This window comes from Ailuropoda melanoleuca, chromosome 16, assembly GCF_002007445.2.
Source record: "Ailuropoda melanoleuca isolate Jingjing chromosome 16, ASM200744v2, whole genome shotgun sequence".
In the NCBI taxonomy this organism is placed as follows: Eukaryota; Metazoa; Chordata; class Mammalia; order Carnivora; family Ursidae; genus Ailuropoda; species Ailuropoda melanoleuca.
The window spans coordinates 9119143-9138795 of NC_048233.1; the positions used below are offsets into that span (position 1 = coordinate 9119143).

Sequence of the window (19653 nt, forward strand, 5' to 3'; positions counted from 1 at the left end):
TCAGGGGATGTACTGTATGGTGATTAACATAATATAATAAAATAAAATTAATAAAAAAAAGAAATATTATCCCATTATTCAACTACTAGAATATGGCTGTGTCTACATATGTATTAACATATTTATTTTTCTTCCGAGAGGCTCTCCACAGACCTGAGTGGAGGAGAAGCCCCCATTGGGGTTTTGTTGCTTGGTGATCCATTTCACAATACGTGAAGCCACAGACAGGTCTTCTGAAGATGGGGCAGGCCAAGCAGTAAGATAGGCAAGGAGCAAGTATGAAGTCATCTCCACTTCAACAGAAGGAGCCCGGGGTTGATAATAGAATGTCGTAACTTCTTCAACTTTCCCAGGACGCTGCCAGTGGATTGAGTCCTCTTTGAAATGGAAAAGAATATGATCTTAAACTTAAAGAATGCTCGTACTTACTTAATTTTTAAAGATTTTATTTATTTATCTAAGAGAGAGAAAAAGTATGAGAGAGAGATCACAAGCAGGGGGGACGGGTAGAAGGAGAAGCAGACTCCCCGCTGAGCAGGGAGCCTGATGTGGGACTCGATCCCAGGACCCTGGGATCATGACCTGAGCCAAAGGCAGACACTGAACCAAATGAGCCACCCAGGTGCCTGTCAATCATTGGTGATTTGGGAGGTAAATTTTGCAGTAGCAGCCCTTACCTTCTTTCACAGCATCTTTGTCTAGAGATTCAAGAAGCTCACTTCGCTTGGGCTGGTTTCCTGCTAGGGCAAAAGCATAGGCCAATAATGCTTTGGTATAGACAAGACTTCCTTGGGCCTCTGAGATGGATCCCCAGGCACTTTCCAGGCAGAATAGAGCATTGCGGACAACAGGGTGCTGTGAGGCAGATGAAAAGAGATCTTTAGATAGCAGAAGCAGGCTCCTGAATTGTCCACAGGCTAACCCCAGATTAAAAGGCACAATGTGTCATGTAACATCAAGGTTCTGACCGGAGAATAATTTCCTCTGCAGCTTCCAAAGGGATCTGGTCTTTTATGGTCTAGTGAAATATACCAAAACTAAGTAACATGAAAGCCACAACTCATTCTCCTCAGAGAGTCATAGTTTCATGGCTTGTATTCCTTGTATTTGTGAGGGATGCACAGGGACTGTGCAGGTACATACAGTGACAGGCAGTGGCATCTCCAGCAGAGCGATGGTGATGTAGGCAGAGAGCGTCAGTTCGTCACCTACCCCACCCTGTAAAGATCAGAGGTAGAGATGCTCAAACACTCCAGTATTCATAAGCCAGAGTTGACGCATTCTACGTTTCCCCCTGCACACTCTTCACTAGAAAGCATCTTTTCTTGTGCAATATTATTGATTTTCCCCCTTTCCCCTCCACCCTCAAATTCTTGAATCTGTCCCAAATCATTTACCCTCACTTTTAATAATATTTTGGGGGGTTTTTTGCACACTATTTTATAATTCAGTAAAAAACTACTAATTTGTTGTCAGATTTCAGAAGGCGTTAGTACCATCCTTCCTCAAAGCTACGTCAGCAAGACGTGAGGAACCAACAGGAGTGTCTTTGCTCCTACGTGTCACTATTTCCAGGGACCAGAGCAAGATGAATGGCACCACCTTAATAGCGTTGTTCAGCAGTGATCCAGAGCGTTGGAAACAACCATTTTCCATCTGTCTCCGTGAGAGCCAGGTGAGGGCGTTCGTGATGTGTGATGTCTCCACAAAAATGTGTGACTGGGCTTGAGCAAAGGACTTGAGCACAAATGCAGTGAGCCTGTCCAGCACAGGAGTGACAGACATGAGGACCATGTCACATTTAAAGTCCACTTTGGGCAACTGCATTCAGACACTGGTCTTTACCATCCAGTGGACGCAATTGTTGGGGAGAATTGGTGGGGAAATAACACTTGCACACTAAATATTCTTTTGTTTGTTCAGCAAATATCTGAATTCCTTTTTAAAATCTCAACTTATCGTGGAAGGAGCCGAGATGCCCTTCAACAGATGACTGTATTAAGAAGATGTGGTCCATATATGCAATGGAATATTACTCAGCCATCAGAAAGAACGATTACACAATATTTGCAGCAACATGGACGGGACTGGAGGAGATTATGCTAAGTGAAATAAGTCAAGCAGAGAAAGACAATTATCATATGGTTTCACTCATTTATGGAATATAAGAAATAGGAAGATGGGTAGGAGAAGGAAGGGAAGAATGAAGGGGGGTAAACAGAAGGGGGAATGAACCATGAGAGACTGTGGACTCTGGGAAACAAACTGAGGGCTTTAGAGGGGAGGGGGGTGGGGGATTGGGATAGGCCGGTGATGGGTAGTAAGGAGGGCACGTATTGGATGGTGCACTGGGTGTTATATGCAAGTAATGAATCATGGAACATTGCATCAAGAACTGGGGATGTACTGTATGGTGACTAATATAACAAAATAAATATTATTAAAAAAAATAAAATAAAATCTCAGCTTTATTGGTTTCCCCTGAATTGATGATTTTCACTTTATTTTTCTCTCACAAAATGTTTGCTGGAACCTCCAAACCTTTCCACATCACCCACACTGCCATTTCCGGAATGATTTTAATAACATCACAGTCTCTTTCTGTCCTTTCCCTCTTCCTTTCTTTAATGCACAGTATAGAAGCTTCTCCTACTACCATTTCACATTATAACACTTTTTGCCTTATATTTCCATTTGGGGGGTCTTTATTTTACTCCTCTTTACTGTGCTATCACAGCTGGCATGTGTTCGTACATGAAATGGTGAGATCACACAGTAGTGATGACAGACATATGGATTTTTAAAGGATAACACATCTCCATGAAGGAACTCGAGGTATCAGAGAATAAGTATTTCCAGAATTCCAGAATAGAATGGAGCTATAGCAAGCATATGGAAATAATTCTCTTACCAAGTGTTTCCCTGACTTCTGCCGTCATGATCCCCAAAAGTGCTGTATGAACCATCACTGTGCTTATAATTCAACTGCCTTTGGTACCCTGAAGAGGAAGTATTCGTAGATTTATGAAATAGCAGAGACGCTGGAGAATTAATCAGTTTTTTCCTCAAAACTTGGTTAGGAATCATAGGAAGACTACTATTTTATTAAGTTGTCTCCAAGGCTTGATAATGCCATTGAATTTCCTGGTAGTAGAGTGGGACATTTTATCGGTTGTCATAGCCACAGTGATTATTAAATCTTAACCAAAGGGATGCTGATTTGAGTTCACTGAGAGAGATATTTAGGGAATCAATTAAGATTTCTCCTTTTGGGGTTATCACTCACCACTGATGAGGTAGCTGATAGCTTTGGCCTTGACCGTCTCTGTCAGCTGTCGTGTCTCATTCAGATAGTTCAGAACATAGATGTTAGGGACAAAAAGGACCATGTTTTGCTCTCCACAACCATACGGCATCTGGAGAAGATTCTGAAGATTTTGCATTGCAGAGCCTAATATGTCGCCTGGGGAATGAAAGACATTAAAAAAATCAGAGGAGGGGTTCCTAGGTGGCGCAGTCAGTTAAGTATCCAACTCTTGGTTTCTGCTTAGGTCATGATCTATCTTATGGGTAGTGCGATTGAACCCTGTGTTGGGCTCTGTGCTCAGCGGGAGTCTGCTTGAGGATTCTCTCTCTTAGCCTCTGCTCCTCCCTCCACTTGCTAGGGTGGGCGCTCTCTCTCTTTCTCTCTCTCTGAAATAAAATAAAATAAATAAATTAAATAAATAAATAAATAAATAAATCTTTTAAAAAAATCAGAGGAACTCAGAGCTGGTTTCTGTTGGGATAAGAAAATAGATTACTAGCTCACGAGAGGTAAAATCACGTATAGAGGAAAGGACAAGAAAGCATAAAAGGTGAAAAGAAACAAGAAGTAGAAAGGATAGAGAGAAGTGGAAAAAGAAAGTCGATGATTCCAGGATGGGAAAACAATGGCTGGGCACATCTTTTCTGATGAACCACATGTCTGGTAAAAACCAACTGTTTGCAAATCTATTAGGAAGCATCACCACCTAGTCAGTCTCTGAAGATGAGGGCACAGAGAGGTGACCCTTCTTACTCTTTCGAGTATGTCAAAGTATAAATAGTATAATAAGTAACACAACCCCCTATTCAACCCCCTTTCTGACTAATATGCAATGCGATTCTTAGCTTAGCGCTCTTTCTCCCAATCCAGTGGCCACAGTCAAAGTCTTCATTAACCACGGATGGCGAGGCTGCATGCACGAGAGCAACGAGATGGACAGCTGCTGGCCTGGGCTGGCGGACTCACCCAAAACCGAGTATGTCGCCCTGGCAGATCCTTCAACCACATCTGAAGGAACTTTTAGTGGCAACTTTTCAGATACACCAGTGTCTAATGAAAGAAGACAAATATATAGAAGGGAAGGAAAAAATTAGAGAAATATTCTATTTTTAAAATTTTTTTCCTCATTTTGATCAAATGCCAACGTGTCATGTCTCTTGATCATTCTATAATTTCTTTGATGCAATCTGAGTTTCTCCTAAAGTCATGATTCATCTCGTAGTGAAGTTTGTATTAATATATGTTTGTGCTAATTTTTTACAGATTTCCTTATAAGCATATACCTTATGCTATGCTTATTTCTTTCCCTTCATTGTTTATGTTAATATTTATTATTAGTGGTTTTTGAAAATAACATTCATGTCATAAATATGTGTTAAGTGCATGTTAAATGCCAGGTTCTGTTTTAAGTACAATGATAAAAAAATTTTCAAAACAATTTCCTGACTTCCCAGAGTTTTCATTTTAATGGGAGTAATAAGATAACAATAAATATTTAGTATGATAGATGCTAGTAAGTTCTATAGAGAAAAGTAAAGCAGAGTGTTTATATGGGTGAGCTAGTAATACAGAGCAAATCAGGAAGTGTAGGATGTGGGCAGCAGTTTCCCCTCTTTGATAAAACAAAATCATAGGTGACTGGAGACTTTACATATGTCAAAGAGTAAGATTTATAGATCTCTGGGGGAAGAGACTTCCAGGAAGAAGGAACGAAAAGTGAAAAGACTCTAGAGATTAGAGCATGCTGGCTGTGTTGCAAGACCAGACTAGGAGTCCAGTGTGGCCAGAGGAGGGTGAGTGAGGGAGAGAGTAATAGAATATGAAGTCATGGCGGTAGTGAGGGTTTGGAGGGGACATTGGAGACATAGGATTTAACTTTCAGGGACGTGGGAAACTCTTGGAAGGTTTGAACAGAAGAGGCACATGATCTGAAATGTGCTTTAAATGGTCCCTCTTTCTGTAGGAGATCAAGGAAAGATGGCCAGGAGACCAGTTAGGAGGTTACTGAGATGATCCAAGAGAGAAAAGACTAGAGTGGAACTGGGCATGGTGAGAAGTGGGAAGATTCTGGATATAATGTGAAGGTGGAGCCAACTAGATTTGAAAGTAGATTGGGTGTGGATTATAAGAGAAAGAACATAATAAAGGATGACTTCAAAGTTTTTATTTCAAGCAGGTAGAAAAATGGAATTTCCATCATCTGAGATGGAGAAAATTGTAGGACGAGTGGCTTTGTGGGGACCAGCAGAAAAACAGTTTTGAGCATGCTAGTTTTGAGATGCTATTAGCCTACAAGCCTGTAAGTGGAGATGATTAGTGGGCAACTGATTATGCGAGCTTCAGGTAGGAAAGCGGTGTGGACCCAAGTTGGATATTTTGCGGTCTCCAGCACAAAGTTGTTATTTGAGTTCTGTGACTACATAAGATTATCAAGGGATGCTTCCAGAATGGAGAGGTCTACACACTGAGCATCATCCTCAAGGTGATTCTAGATGGTGCAGAGTTGAATATTTTAATGGTAATTTTTATATGATTATATTAATGGTATTAGTAAAATATTGTTTTCCTATATATGTTAGTGACCCGAAGTTCTTCTTCAAATAACTTACACAAGTAAATTAAACTTGAGTACCTTTAAACTATTAATTGAATAATAAATAGTACTATTGCCACATAGGTATTTTAATACTTCGAAAATTGTTTAGGAAGAAGTTTGAAAAACACAGGAGTACTGGAAAGAATCCTGTTCTATGGTCATCCACTTTAATTCTCATTATTAGCCAGGAGCTTTTAGGGAAGTCTTTTAACTTCTTTAAGCCTTCATCAGGAAAAGATTATTCCAAATCAAATATCCTTAGATTTGCACATGGAAGAGTACTCTAATTTTTTTTTTCAGAGGAAAACATACCCCGAAGAACATTCTAAAACTATACACTTTGGCAAGTGGCTTAATATGCAAATTTTGTCTATTTTTGACACTTACCTGATGCACAGAGGAGTGTGTTGAAAGCTTCTTCCTTTTCTATTCCTTCAGGCTTTATATTGAAAAAAGTGAAAAACAAAGGTCATACTGAGTGTATAGGGAAAAAATCAATCACTTTAAAGTAGAGGAAGAAACTGAGTTGTAGATACATGTATATTTTGGGGAGTGAAATGTCACTGTCACAGACATATTAGATAATGTTATATAATACAGTAAGGCCTCTGAGACTCAGAGAAAGTCTAGACGCATACCTCAACTAATAAGGGCTTGATTACAGTATCCTTCTGTCCAAATGCTGGGACTTTTGGCACCTCGTCACCACACAATTCCTGAGACAGCAGGGCTTCCACAGTAGCTGTGAAATTTATCTTTCCTGGGGAATAAAATTCTTAAGGAGTTAAATAGTGATTCTATATTGCATGGTTTGTCTTTTCAAGTTTCTCCTATGTTGCGTATATTGTGTCCAATAGATATCTATTGGCTTTGTTTCAATGCATCATTGTTGAAGGAGGAGGAAAAAAAGATGTATCTAGATCAGAGAGGAAAGCAAATCGTTATAACATAGGAAGTAGGATTTGTCAACAAATTTACCACTTACCCAGTGACTTTGGGGTTACAGCCCAGGACATAGTTTTCTGCCTATTTCCACAGACACAGGGAGTTTCTTCATTGTTTTTCACTAGGTCGGCTGACTTGTCAGGAAAGACTTCCAGCTGCACGCTGACCTGTCCCCCATACCCATGCACAAGTTTGAGAAAGAACACAGATAGCGGGACAATGACAGGAGAAAGGAGCTTCAAGGGACAATGGGAACTAATTGAGAGGCTTTGAGAAATTGTTCAAACAAGGTAAATCCTGTCCAATGCTTTGTAGTTTAGATGTTGCCAATAGGGAACTGAAAAACCAACAAGAATTGAAGATATTCCCAGGGTTTAGGCTTGTGCCAACACAACAAAGACATGTTTGCTTTAGTCAGAGTGAAAAAATAATCAGGGAGAAATGATGTCTGAATTTAGGAATACATAGAAAATATAAGCCCCAAATGAATATGACCTTACCACCTTGGACCAGTCAGGGAGCTTTGCCCTTAGCAACTATTCCATTCCCAAATTAGGCTACATCATTCTTCACCTATGATTTGCTGGGAGATCACCTAGGAGACCTGGATATTAAATGGCAATTGCTCGTCTCCCTTCCAATTTTGCTTACTCCCAAAGAGGTGCCCTTACCCGAATGCAATGGGACAAATAGTTGAATACAGTGGCTTTGAGCGTAAAGGCTTCTCCTCGCACCACAGAGTAGGGGAGAGTGAGTTCCAGGAAGAAGGGCTGGAACGCTTGAAGAGAGATGACGGGGGAGAGGCCCAGCCCTGTCGTTCCAGACAAGCAGAGCGCGCTGGCCTTCCACTCTGTGATGGTGTCAGGGACCGTCACTGCCAACTCACTTCTACCTGATAAACTAGAGAAGGGAACAAGAGGAAGCTTTGTGAGTCAATCCTTTTTTTAGCATGGACATGAGCTGATTGTGAAGCATACTAACCTAGTAACCCAGTACAGTCAACATTAAACCTGATACTAGGTTCAGCACTCCTAGCAACACCCCTGAAAGGTTTTCCTTTCCTTTTAGGGGCAAGGGTAGTTTCCCACTTGGCATGATTTTTAGATATCTCAGGACCAAATTAGAAAAAAAACAAAACAAAACATTGCATTGTTGAGCTATGCGATCAATGAACTAGGAACCTACATGTTTACCAAAAAGAAGTGGAGCAGAACCACAAGGCTCAGGAACAGCAGAATCATAGAGGATGAGTCACATCTTTTCCTAAACGAAATTCTGGGCAACATACGACTTACTCAAGTGGCACCAAGTCCCAGATCCAGGTCTCAGGGAAGTACTTCCGGATCGTCTCTTTCACTTCCACGACTGGAGAACTCCCTCCCTGGAGCATTGGATAAACTGATCCTCCAACACCATGTGCGAGAGAAGGGACTGTGGCAGGACAGTAGGAAGGGCCCAATGTAAACCTCATTTTTATCTTGAATTTCTTAAAGTTGCCTAGTTTCTTAAGTAGAATAAGGTCGTTTGCTCAGGGAATGTTTATTACTGGAACAGCTTGATCTACCAGCTTGTAACTTTGTTCATTTATCTATTTGTCCTCTAGGAAAGCTAATTCTATTGCTTCTTCAAAGAATCTGGAGGTAAATGTATTTTTCTCTAGACATGAGAGCAATGGAACTCTCTAGAAGCTGATTATTCAACAGGTAAAGGGAAGAATAAAGAGTAATTTAATACACCAAATACTGTTTTTACACCAAAGGATGATCACATGTTCTCCATTTGCAGTGAGAATCAAACAAGAATGAATAGTAGCTACAGAAAGAGGATTTCAGAAATGCTTTTTTATTTTACAGTGATTGCGATATGGACAGAAACTCTAGGATACAGTAAAGTATGTATTACAGACAGCAGACACTCAATAAAGGACAGAAAATGAGCTTTAGATTGGCCAGAGAAGACTTCACCAAAGTAGACTTTTAGATGATCATTGAAGGATGAGAAACAGAGGAGAAAGGAGGAGGTATTTGATGGAAATGGCTCTCTGAGTACACATGCAGAGGTCAGAAGGGATGCTCCACAGGGAAAATGGAGTAGGATGTCTGTTAAGGTAGGAGTTAGCTTGATTAAAAAAAAAAAAAAAAGTGGGGCGCCTGGGTGACACAGGGGTTAAGCGTCTGCCTTCGGCTCAGGGCATGATCCCGGCGTTATGGGATCGAGCCCCACATCAGGCTCCTCCGCTATGAGCCTGCTTCTTCCTCTCCCACTCCCCCTGCTTGTGTTCCCTCTCTCGCTGGCTGTTTCTATCTCTGTTGAATAAATAAATAAAATCTTTAAAAAAAAAAAGTGATACTCCAGAGATCAGAAGATAGAGATCACAGGCATAAATATATAAGTAGAAATGTGATAAATACGTATATATATTTTTTACATATATATGAAATAATATCACGGGACATGCTTTTTTAAAACCTTAAGGACAGTAATTTCACAAATTCTGGAAATAGTGACTGTCTATGAGAAATAAGTGACATGATAAAAGCAATGTTTAAGGGTGATAATGCCTTTCACGGTATCCAAGACAGATTGAAGCAGAGAAGGACTGGAGACAAAGGTACGTGACGGTGCTTTTCAAGTCATTTCCTTATGAAATAATGAGGCACAAGACTAAGGTGGAAATGAAAAGGAAAGGATGGATGGGTGACAAATACAAATGCAAAATGTGCATAGAGCCTTACAGAATATGTGGGATAAGAATGCAACCATGGGGGCCCCTGGGTGGCGCAATCCATAAGCATCCAATTCTTGGTTATCATTCTGCTCAGGTTGTGATCTCAGGGTCATGAGCGAGCTTTGTAGGGCTCCCTGCTCAGCGGTGAGTCTGCTTCTCCTCTCCCTCTGCCCCTCCCCCTGCTCACATGGGATACCTCTCTCTCTCTCTCTCTCTCGCAAATAAATAAATCTTTTTTTAAAAAGGAATGTAATGATGTTACTCTGTTTTCAGGTTTTCTGGATCATTCTATGAACATGTTTTCTCTTAGGATTGGAAAGAAAATACATGCTTGGTATTAAGAGGGATATGAAAATAATGTAATAGTACTTTTCAATTTTTTTTTAAAAAACATACTATTCATGGAATCATAATTCTATTTTCTTCATTTATGCTCACACATGCGCTCAGTAACTCTGATGTTGTCACTCTGATTTTAGATTGGAAGAAATTGAGCCTTTGAAAGTTAAAATGAGTCTGTGAATTTTCAAAGTTCCATATGTCCTACTACATAGGAATATGATGAGAACATGTCTCTTTGCTCTTAGCACAGTGCTCTTTTTCTGCACACAGAATTTTCTTTTTCTTTCTTTCTTTCTTTCTTTCTTTCTTTCTTTCTTTCTTTTTTTTGTACACAGAATTTTCTTTCTGTTGAGGGAATATTCTTAGTTACTCAACAACAGAGTGTTGTTGACTAGAACTTTATTCTTTGTCTTCCTAGGTAAATAATTTCTACTGTATTAAAGTATTTATACTGTATGTGTTTATTTTTAAGAAACGCTTTATACCAGCACATTTCTTATTAGGAAGTAGGATTAGTAGATATTCAAATATGCGGTGAGAAATATATCTAGGAACTGGAGGGGATTATGCTAAGTGAAATAAGTCAAGCAGAGAAAGACAATTATATGGTTTCACTTATATGTGGAACATAAGGAATAGCATGGCGGTTATTAGGAGAAGGAAGGGGAAAACGAAGGGAGGGAAATCAGAGGGGGAGATGAACCATGAGAAACTATGCACTACAAACTGAGGGTCTCAAAGGGGGGAGGGGTGAGGATATGGGTTAGTCTGGTGACGGGTATTAAGGAGGATGGGTATTGCATGGAGCACTGGGTGTTATACGCAAACAATGAATCATGGAACACTACATCAAAAACTAATGATGTACTGTATGGTGACTAACATAACATAATTAAAAAAAATAAAATACTTTTCATAAATAAAATTCTTAAAACAAAAAAGAAATTTCTCTAGGCTTGACAGCAATCGAAAAGAATACTCAGAATCTTTTCAACTTTCCCTTATTTCCAGGTATACTTGAGACACACAAGGAGACTAGTAGTATAGCTGCTGAAATTTGGATTAGTCTATTTTGTCCAACGTATCAAAATCACTTTGATTTTTATAAAAGAATATGACGCAGACAATAAAAGTCCGTAGATCTTTCGCATTTTTCAGTCTCCCCTGCAGTAAGGGCAGACGCCACTTCCGCAGCTGGCCAGAAAAGGTCATGTGCAAACCAGCTCCTTTCCCATGGTAATGACCTTAAATGTCACACTGGAGATGGAGTCACAAGGTGACAGGAGAATGGGTACCCCTAACTCACTGATTCATAATGAGCGCTCCAGACAGCTACTGGACTCAAAAGCAGTTTTGTGTGAACAAAAAATAAAACTGTCATATGCTTAGTCACTGAGATGTGGGTGTTTGTTTCTTACTGCGATATAGGCTGTCTTATCCTGACCAGTGCAGGTGCTGCAACCACCCTGGATAAGGAGAACTTGAAATAGCAAGATTATTGAAGGCTAGGACAAAAAGACAGTCAATTTTGATTTCAGATACAGAGAGAGAGAGTGAGAGAGTAAAAAAAAGAAACAATAATTGCTTTAAAAATCCTATTTTTTTTTTAGAGGGGGGAGATGTTATTCAGAGAAAACTTACCAAGAAGTCGCTCCAGACTCACAACATTTATATTCAGAAAAACATTTTTTTTCCTATTATGCTAGCAGGCAAAGAAATCTCACCATTACCTCTTGAATAGGCCATAGGCATTCCTGGATATGGCGAAAGCAGCTGACAAAAATGCGGCTTGTGGATTTTTGAGTTGGTAAAAATATTTAATCCTGCAGACTGGACGAAAATGAATTATGAAAACATACTGGCAATCCAATCTTGAGAGTGGAGTAGTGTCTTATGTTTAGACTCTAGGGGCCAAGGGCAGGCTGCCCCAAAATGTCCCACATGGCATATCGATTATTTTGAGTTGAAGTTATTTGGGAGACAGCTGGTGCAAGGACACTCAGTCCCTCCTCTGTCCCCCTCACTGCAGGAACACAACTCTCACATGAGAGGGACCCTTCCTGCACTAAGAATGGAAAAAAAAAAAAATCCTTATCACCAGAGATAGAAACTCTAAAGCCAAGAAAGCTGTAGGAAAAAACCCTTTTATTTTTGTTTTCTAATCTATGACCTCAGCCCAAATTCCACTTAGAATCTTAAAGCTCTCAAATATCTGTTTTCCTTATCCTGTCAATGTCTCACAAATTTATTGTGTCTTTGTCTAAAAAGTATAAGAACCGGGGGTTTGTTCATTTCTTTAGGTCTCGGTTTCATTATTGGGCCTTCGTGAGCACATAATGAAACTATTTTTTCCCCCGGTTAATCTGTCTCACGTAAATGTAGTTCTTAGTTCAGCCAGAAGACCCTGAAGGAGGGTAGAGGAAGACTTTTTCCTTCCTCACCTTATCACACTTTCATTATTATTATGCACAGAGCTCACAGGATCCTCGTGAAAAGTCCACACAATAGGGAGCGGAGCAATTTTATAAATAGGAAAACAGAGTCACAGAAAGTCCAGTTCATCCAGTTAGTGAAGAGAAATTGGGATTACACTCCTGCCTTCTGCTTCCTATTTCTGAATTTTGTGTGCTATAAACTGATGCCCTTTAATTATTGTTTGCATCCAAGAAACTAAATATTTTACACTTGGATGTTTATCTTCCCTTTCTTTTCTCCCTCCCAAAAATATAATGTGTGTGTGTGGGGGTGTGTGTGTGTACTTCATGGCTTTATTGCACAGAGTAATTTTTTTCTTTTCATTCTAAATTATAGCGTTGCATATTGGAGATTTTTCTTCACAGTCTTTGTAAACTTGGCTTTGTTTATGTTTTATTGGAAAATATGCCTTTCGCTGAATCTCTGTACTCAGCTCAGCTCTTTCATAATTTATTCTTACCTCCTCTCTTTCTTATTTTCTTTTAAGTATCTTAAATCTCTGCATCCAAAGCAGACATGTGGATACCTTCAGTACAGCCTGATTCCTACAGCCCACCTGGTCCCAACTGTCTTTTTCTTTAATACTAGTCACGGGTAAATACTACTTGCTGTCTTATCTCAGTGTACCAGGAAATTGTGGGACACCGAGGCACAGCTGTCCGTGGTGGCAGTGACATGGAATAGGGAGAAAGACGTCAGAAATACATGTTTAAAGATTAAACAATGAGCTAGTGAACCAAAAAATCCTCTTCCTATCCCTACCACCAACCAACTGATGGATGATTCTGGAGGCTTCGCAGGAGGGAGATTTAAGTTGCTGTCTGCTATGCTGCAGAAGAATGACATGTTTTCCTCAAAGTATAAAGTGAGTTGTTAGTCCTTTTGGTGGTGATAAGACTTCATCTCACAAACTGGATCAACTCTCCTTGCATAACACTGCCTAGTTACAGTTAATCTCAAAGATAAAACATTTTAATCTAACATACCCATAAAGCTAGCATGACTACCCAAGTTTTATAAATCACTTCTTCCTGAAAGGCTACTTTCAAGTTTTCCTGAAATTTTGTGGCACTAAAGATGAAAGTATTATATTTTGTGTATTCAGACTTGTATTCATTCAATACGCATTTATTGTGCAGAGCCGGTTATAATGGCTGCCGATAAGGTAGTCACCCTTCCAAGGGTGTCATGGAAAATGTTCGGTTATTCTCACATACTAGAATCTCTGACAGAGGCTGAGGGGAGATATGACAGCAGTAAAAAACTCTGGGATTAACTTGGTTAAGGTTGTGGGCCCTAAAAGTATACCCCTTGCTCTTTAAAGAGCCAGATAAATTGGTGATTGAATATCTGTATGTATACTAAGTTCTCCGTGCCTCTGAGGGTTCAGTATTTCTCTGTTAATCTTAGCTTTGCTTTAAGGGGCGCGAGATCAGATTTGAGAGCTTAGAAGTCCACTTGCTGTCCATTTTAACAAATACTTTAAACTCAGTTTGGGTTATATTTTTAGGAAGATGAATTACCTCAAAAATACTGTAAACATCATCATCATCCAGGAACCGCTTTGGTGTGTAAACAATTCCATCATGAATTATGTCGTCTGCATTGACACACTGCTCACTGTCTTCGTTCAGGGGACCTCCATACCCAACGCTAAGGACACTCTTTACTGGTAGCAAATTATAGACCTGAAAAATGGAGAGAAAAAAGGGAAAACTCTTGTTTAGTTTTCTAATTTTATTTCAGGTGTGTTAGTGTTCAATCTGGGATTGAAAAGACTGTGGTCCCACATGGGGCTCCATGGTGAACATGGAGTCGGCTTGAGATTCTCCCTCTCCCTCTGTTCCCCTCCCCTACTTGCATGTGCACTCTCTCTCAAAGAAGTAAATAAATCTTAAAAAAAGAAAGGAAGCAGAAAATGTGAACAGTGCAGAGAAGTGTGATGAGAGAACAAAAGCCACTCATAATCCCATCACTGAAAAATAATCACTATAAATTCTTGATTCATTCCTTTTCCCGCTTTATGTAATGATTAAGTCATTTTTAACTCTTAGCAAGTTTTTTGTTTGTTGTTTAGTCTACTATTTTAGGACCAACTTTGGCTTGAGAAAAAACTAGGTGCACAGGCAACCTAGAAAATAAGCCAACTGCAGTTCAGTTTTTGCCCAGAGCCTAGTGTTGGGCCACCGGCTCAGTCACATAGTACCCAGGCCGTTAAGCAAACACTGGCCTCCGTGAGGACCTCCTAATCTGGCTGCACTCACCTCTTATCTATGCTACCACAATAACCTACTGTTTCCATTATTTCATTCTTGCTCTCATCCTCTCAGCAGCCAACAGTATCTCCTTAACAGAGAAATCTGAATTGTCACTCTGCTGTTTAAAACTCAGATGTGGGGCGCCTGGGTGGCTCAGTGGTTAAGCGTCTGCTCTGGGCTCAGGTCATGATCTCAGTGACCTGGGATCAAGCCATGCATCTAGCTCTCTGATCAGCAGGGAGGCTGCTTCTCCCTCTCCCTCTGCTCTCCCAAGCCCCTGCTCCTGCTCGCTCTCTCAAATACATAAAATCTTTAAAAAACAAAAAATGAGGGGTGCCTGGGTGGCACAGCGGTTAAGCGTCTGTCTTCGGCTCAGGGCATGATCCCAGCGTTGTGGGATCGAGCCCCACATCAGGCTCCTCTGCTGTGAACCTGCTTCTTCCTCTCCCACTACCCCTGCTTGTGTTCCCTCTCTCGCTGGCTGTCTCTATCTCTGTCAAATAAATAAATAAAATCTTTAAAAAAATAAAAAAATAAAAAACAAAAAATGAAAACAACTCTTGAGATTTACCGTTGCGTTTAGTGTCAACTCCAAATTCCGCTCTAGGCTAACAGAGCTCATCACTATCTTCCTTACTTTCCATTTTACTTACGGCCTCTACCATCCTTTTCCCTCCCCATTACCTATTAGGTCATTACCTTTTCCTTTTAGAGCACTCCAGTCTTAATCTGACTCAAGACCTTCAGGCATGCCACTCTCATTCTTTGTCATGCCTGACCTTGCCCCTCCTTTCCCTGACCATCTAAGAAGACACTCCTAATAGCTATTTTAAAAAATGTCCAATTTCTTTTTCATGTCAACATTTTTTTGGGTCCTTTCATTATACTTAACAAAATTTGAAACTATTACATGTTTATATGTTTCTGTTACTTGTTTAATACCTCATGGGACTGTAAGTAGAAGGTGTTCAAATATCCACATCTGATTATTCACCAATAGAACTTCCCAGAGCAGGCTCCAGCCTCTAGTCAAGATGCAGTGAACATTTGTTAAATAAATAAAGGGACGATGAAAGTAAACTACAGGGCCTTTTGGAAAGTGCTTTGTTACAAGAGGCATCTCTAAAACACAAGTTTGAATGGAAACTCTTCTTTGTCCATACTTCAAACCAGTGACTAAGTGCCTGGATTTTAAGGAAACCTTAAAAATCGGGCATTTCACAAACTATCTTGAAACGTGGTGCGTTAAAGGTGGCATCGAATGAGAAATTTGATTCCAGTTCCACCCTTAAGATGTATTTTTGGCCTGCTCTTTCTGTACGGCTTTATCTATCCTAGCTATATTTTCTTCATTCTTAAAATTAAGGTAATAATACCCACCGTAAAGAATTATTCTTCATGTATTCATTCATTGACAATGTGTCAAGCACCTTTTACACTTGAGGTACTGTGCTAGGCAGGGCACGCGGTGGGGAGCCACGTTGCTCCCTCACTGAGAATGTATTATAACAGAGAACAAAGCGAGGTGAGACATGTGAAGCACTTTGTGCAATGTCTTTTGTGGAATTGAATTTAATTTCATCTCCTACATAATTTAGTACACTATGCCCGACACTCGGAAAAACATGTCCTCTCCATTACAACCTCCAGTTTCTCAAACTGGTCTTCTCACGTGTGCATTTTGTGACATGTGAGACTGAAAGGGGACTCACCGACTGAGGGGAGAGCTCAGCTTCAGGCTTCATCAGCAGAACGCTCTGGTCTACCGCACGGAGGGCACAGAGGGAATGAGGAGTGGCTGTGACCTCCAGGTTGTTGTGTGAGGCTGGCAGGCTCTGGGCTGAGGAGAAGCTCAAGCTTACCTGTAAAGAGGATATGATTATGGTAGCAAATTTTCTAAGTATGGCAACCTCAACACTCTCTTCTACCCCAGGCTGAGACTAATTCTTTCTACACTACGCTTCTCTTCATCCGTTTTGGACCAGGCTTAAGATGGGCACACTCCTCGGGACTACCGGTTAACTATCTCTGGAATAAATTGGAAATGTGGTTCCAGTTAACTTAGGTTTCCTTCTCCTTCTGTAACTGGTGAAATGTAAGTTGGTTTTGGTCACACTGAAGCAGAATCCTGAATGGAATAAGAACACACATGCTAATAGATACAGGCCTTGCTGTAGTTGACCAATCTCTCTGCAGTGTTTTAATGGTGAATGCAGGTAGTTTGCATTGTGCTGTGAAAAATCATGCTCTGCCTCTGAGACTAGCCAGGGGAAGTCTCCTCCAGGTGGCAGTCTTAGTCATCTGACGTTCTGAAAGGTTGCAGTACTGTTTCTCGGGATCGGGGATTTATTGGGTCATTAAAAAAACTGAACATCTAATATACATCCTGAGAGTTAACTGGTTGAGAAAATTCAAAGAACTGTGAATAAAGAGCAATAACTACAAAATAATGGAAAATTGTGCCTACTTTTTTCAGAGATTTGATTCTGCTTTGTCCGGTAGAAACTCACTGATAAGTGAATCTATCAGTTCCCTGTGTTCATGTAAACATTTCTGGAGTAGAATCTGAGTTTTATTTTCTATTCAAAATAGAAAAAAATCATTTAGAATTTAGATGCTGTGGTAGCATCAGGTAACCTTCCAGGTTCTTGACCCACAAGTTGAGTTGGATTGGAATGAAATGTCAGTATGTTTAGGTAAATAATATTTGACCTGGATTGCTGAATTTAACTATGATAATCCTGGTTTATGATCTGTGGATTAATTTATCAGTTGGATTCATGTATCATGACAGCCATATGAAAAATATTATTTGATTTATCCTCAAAATGAAGTAATATTCATCTCTAGGGGTACCTGAGTGGCTCAGTCAGTTAAGCATCTGATTCTTGGTTTCGGCTCAGGTCATGAGATTGAGCCCTGTGCTCAGCAGGGAGTCTGCTTGAAGATTCTCTCCCTCTGCCCCTCCCTTCACTTGTGCTCACTTGCTCTCTTTCCCTGTCTCAAAATACATAAATAAACCTTTAAAAAAAAATGAAGCAATATTCATCTCTAGATGTTCAATATATTATGAAAACACTGCGTATGGAGAATTCTGTTTTAAAAATGCTGGTTTTTATTTTTAGAAAATTTAAGTTTATTAAAATATGTTTTTGAGTGCCTATTTCAAATGAACACATGAATTATTTGGGATTATAATCAATTGAAAATACTATTAATCAAGAAGTGGCTATGTTAGAAAATGTAAAATATTTTATTGATATGAGAATAAAAGAGAATTTTAAGACATACTTTGAGAGTCTTCGCTTAACCATATTGATCAGTTATCCTTAATAAATAATCATATCCAGTCAAGAATGACAGGCAATTTAAACTCTTACACCATATATAACATGTATACTAAATCTGTTATTTTTATTTTTTTATTTTTAGATTTTTTTTTAATTGATAGTGTGAGAGACAGCCAGCGAAAGAGGGAACACAAGCAGGGGGAGTGGGGAGAGGAAGAAGCAGGCTCCCAGCAGAGGAGCCTGATGTGGGGCTCGATCCCAGAACGCCGGGATCACGCCCTGAGCTGAAGGCAGACGCTTAACGACTGAGCCACCCAGGCGCCCCTAAATCTGTTATTTTTAAATTAAGTAAGAAAGAAGGATATGAATTTTGAATAGAAAATGGTTTTTCCCTATCCCTATGAAAATTGAAGAAAATACTTATAGTATATCATTGGTTTGAGGGAACACACATCTCCAACGGACCTGGACCTTCCCTCACATTCTCAGCCCACTCTTCACGCTATTCACCAAACTGTCAGGTTGTCTACCGTCTAGGGTCCTCAATCTGTAACTTTAATAACTCTCTTTACTAACTTTTAGTGGTAAATAAAAATAGTCAACTTTCTTCTAAATACTTTTCTTTTTTCATAGCTTTTTTTTTTTTTTGAGAGCGAGAGAGAGAGCATGCACCCATGACCCTGAGAAAATGACCTGAGCTGAAACCAAGAGTCAGACACTTAACAGACTAAGCCACCCAGGCACCTCAGCGTATCTCTACTTCTGATGCGTAAGTTACAAGATATTTAACACGAAGAGGTTGAGAATAATGTCCAGGGGCTTTTGCTTCTATGGGAAGTTTTCTGGTGTTACTCAGGACTTGTTGCATGCTTCTACCAGAGAGAAACCACTGCTGGAATGAGCAAACTGTGCCGAAAGCGGCAGCGTAACATGGCCATTCCAAGGTTTAACAAACAACTAACTACCCACGATTAGCAGGAAGGGCATGGAAGTTCGAGACAGAAGCCTCGCCTAGATTCACAAGGAACACACAGAACATTCAAATAGAACAGAAACTATGCTCTTGGACTCTTGTCCAGGTTTAATAGCATTCTTTAGGAAGATGGAATTAAAGATTACATCAGATCCATTGTGTCTTTTTCTTGGATCATTATTTATTTATGTGGATCATTATATATTTTAAAAAGGATAATCTAATATAGTTTTCATTGCAGAAATGTTCACTTGCTATAAATGCATACTTTTAATCTTCCAAAAACTCATTTAAAGAGTCTTTCTAGGTGAATTTCTTTTTAAAGATTTTATTTATTTATTCGACAGAGAGAGAGACAGCCAGCGAGAGAGGGAACACAAGCAGGGGGAGTGGGAGAGGAAGAAGCAGGCTCATAGCGGAGGAGCCTGATGTGGGGCTCAGTCCCATAACACTGGGATCACGCCCTGGGCCGAAGGCAGACGCTTAACCCCTGTGTCACCCAGGTGCCCCTCTAGGTGTATTTTTAAAAAGATATGTGAAGTCGGTGAATGTCCTCTGATTCTCCATGTTAGGATTACAGCACGAAATTCTCTTGGGATAAAACTTATTCATATCTCAATAGGCTTCTTATTACGACTATGTATTCTTTGGAAATAGAAGATCCCATTTGCAAGTATGTTAGATTTTTCTGCTGTGGTCATTATTAGAGGGCCCAGGCTATGTTTCTCGACATGGGGCA

At 39.9% G+C, this 19653-nt stretch overlaps 1 protein-coding gene across 1 annotated transcript in view; it reads right to left on the reverse strand.

Annotated features, from left to right (window-relative positions):
* LOC100473203 (pregnancy zone protein-like) overlaps nucleotides 1-19653 on the reverse strand; it is a 70565-nt gene that overhangs the window by 29455 nt on the left and 21457 nt on the right. The window contains exons 15-28 of the mRNA XM_034645728.1: nucleotides 16364-16513; nucleotides 13917-14081; nucleotides 11649-11748; nucleotides 8144-8279; nucleotides 7520-7748; nucleotides 6889-7015; nucleotides 6542-6663; nucleotides 6291-6342; nucleotides 4274-4357; nucleotides 3287-3463; nucleotides 2912-2999; nucleotides 1603-1759; nucleotides 1144-1218; nucleotides 678-855 (exon numbers count right to left, since the gene is read on the reverse strand). Of these exons, the coding sequence (XP_034501619.1) occupies nucleotides 678-855; nucleotides 1144-1218; nucleotides 1603-1759; nucleotides 2912-2999; nucleotides 3287-3463; nucleotides 4274-4357; nucleotides 6291-6342; nucleotides 6542-6663; nucleotides 6889-7015; nucleotides 7520-7748; nucleotides 8144-8279; nucleotides 11649-11748; nucleotides 13917-14081; nucleotides 16364-16513 (1840 nt within the window). The remainder of the gene's footprint in view (nucleotides 1-677; nucleotides 856-1143; nucleotides 1219-1602; nucleotides 1760-2911; nucleotides 3000-3286; nucleotides 3464-4273; nucleotides 4358-6290; nucleotides 6343-6541; nucleotides 6664-6888; nucleotides 7016-7519; nucleotides 7749-8143; nucleotides 8280-11648; nucleotides 11749-13916; nucleotides 14082-16363; nucleotides 16514-19653) is intronic.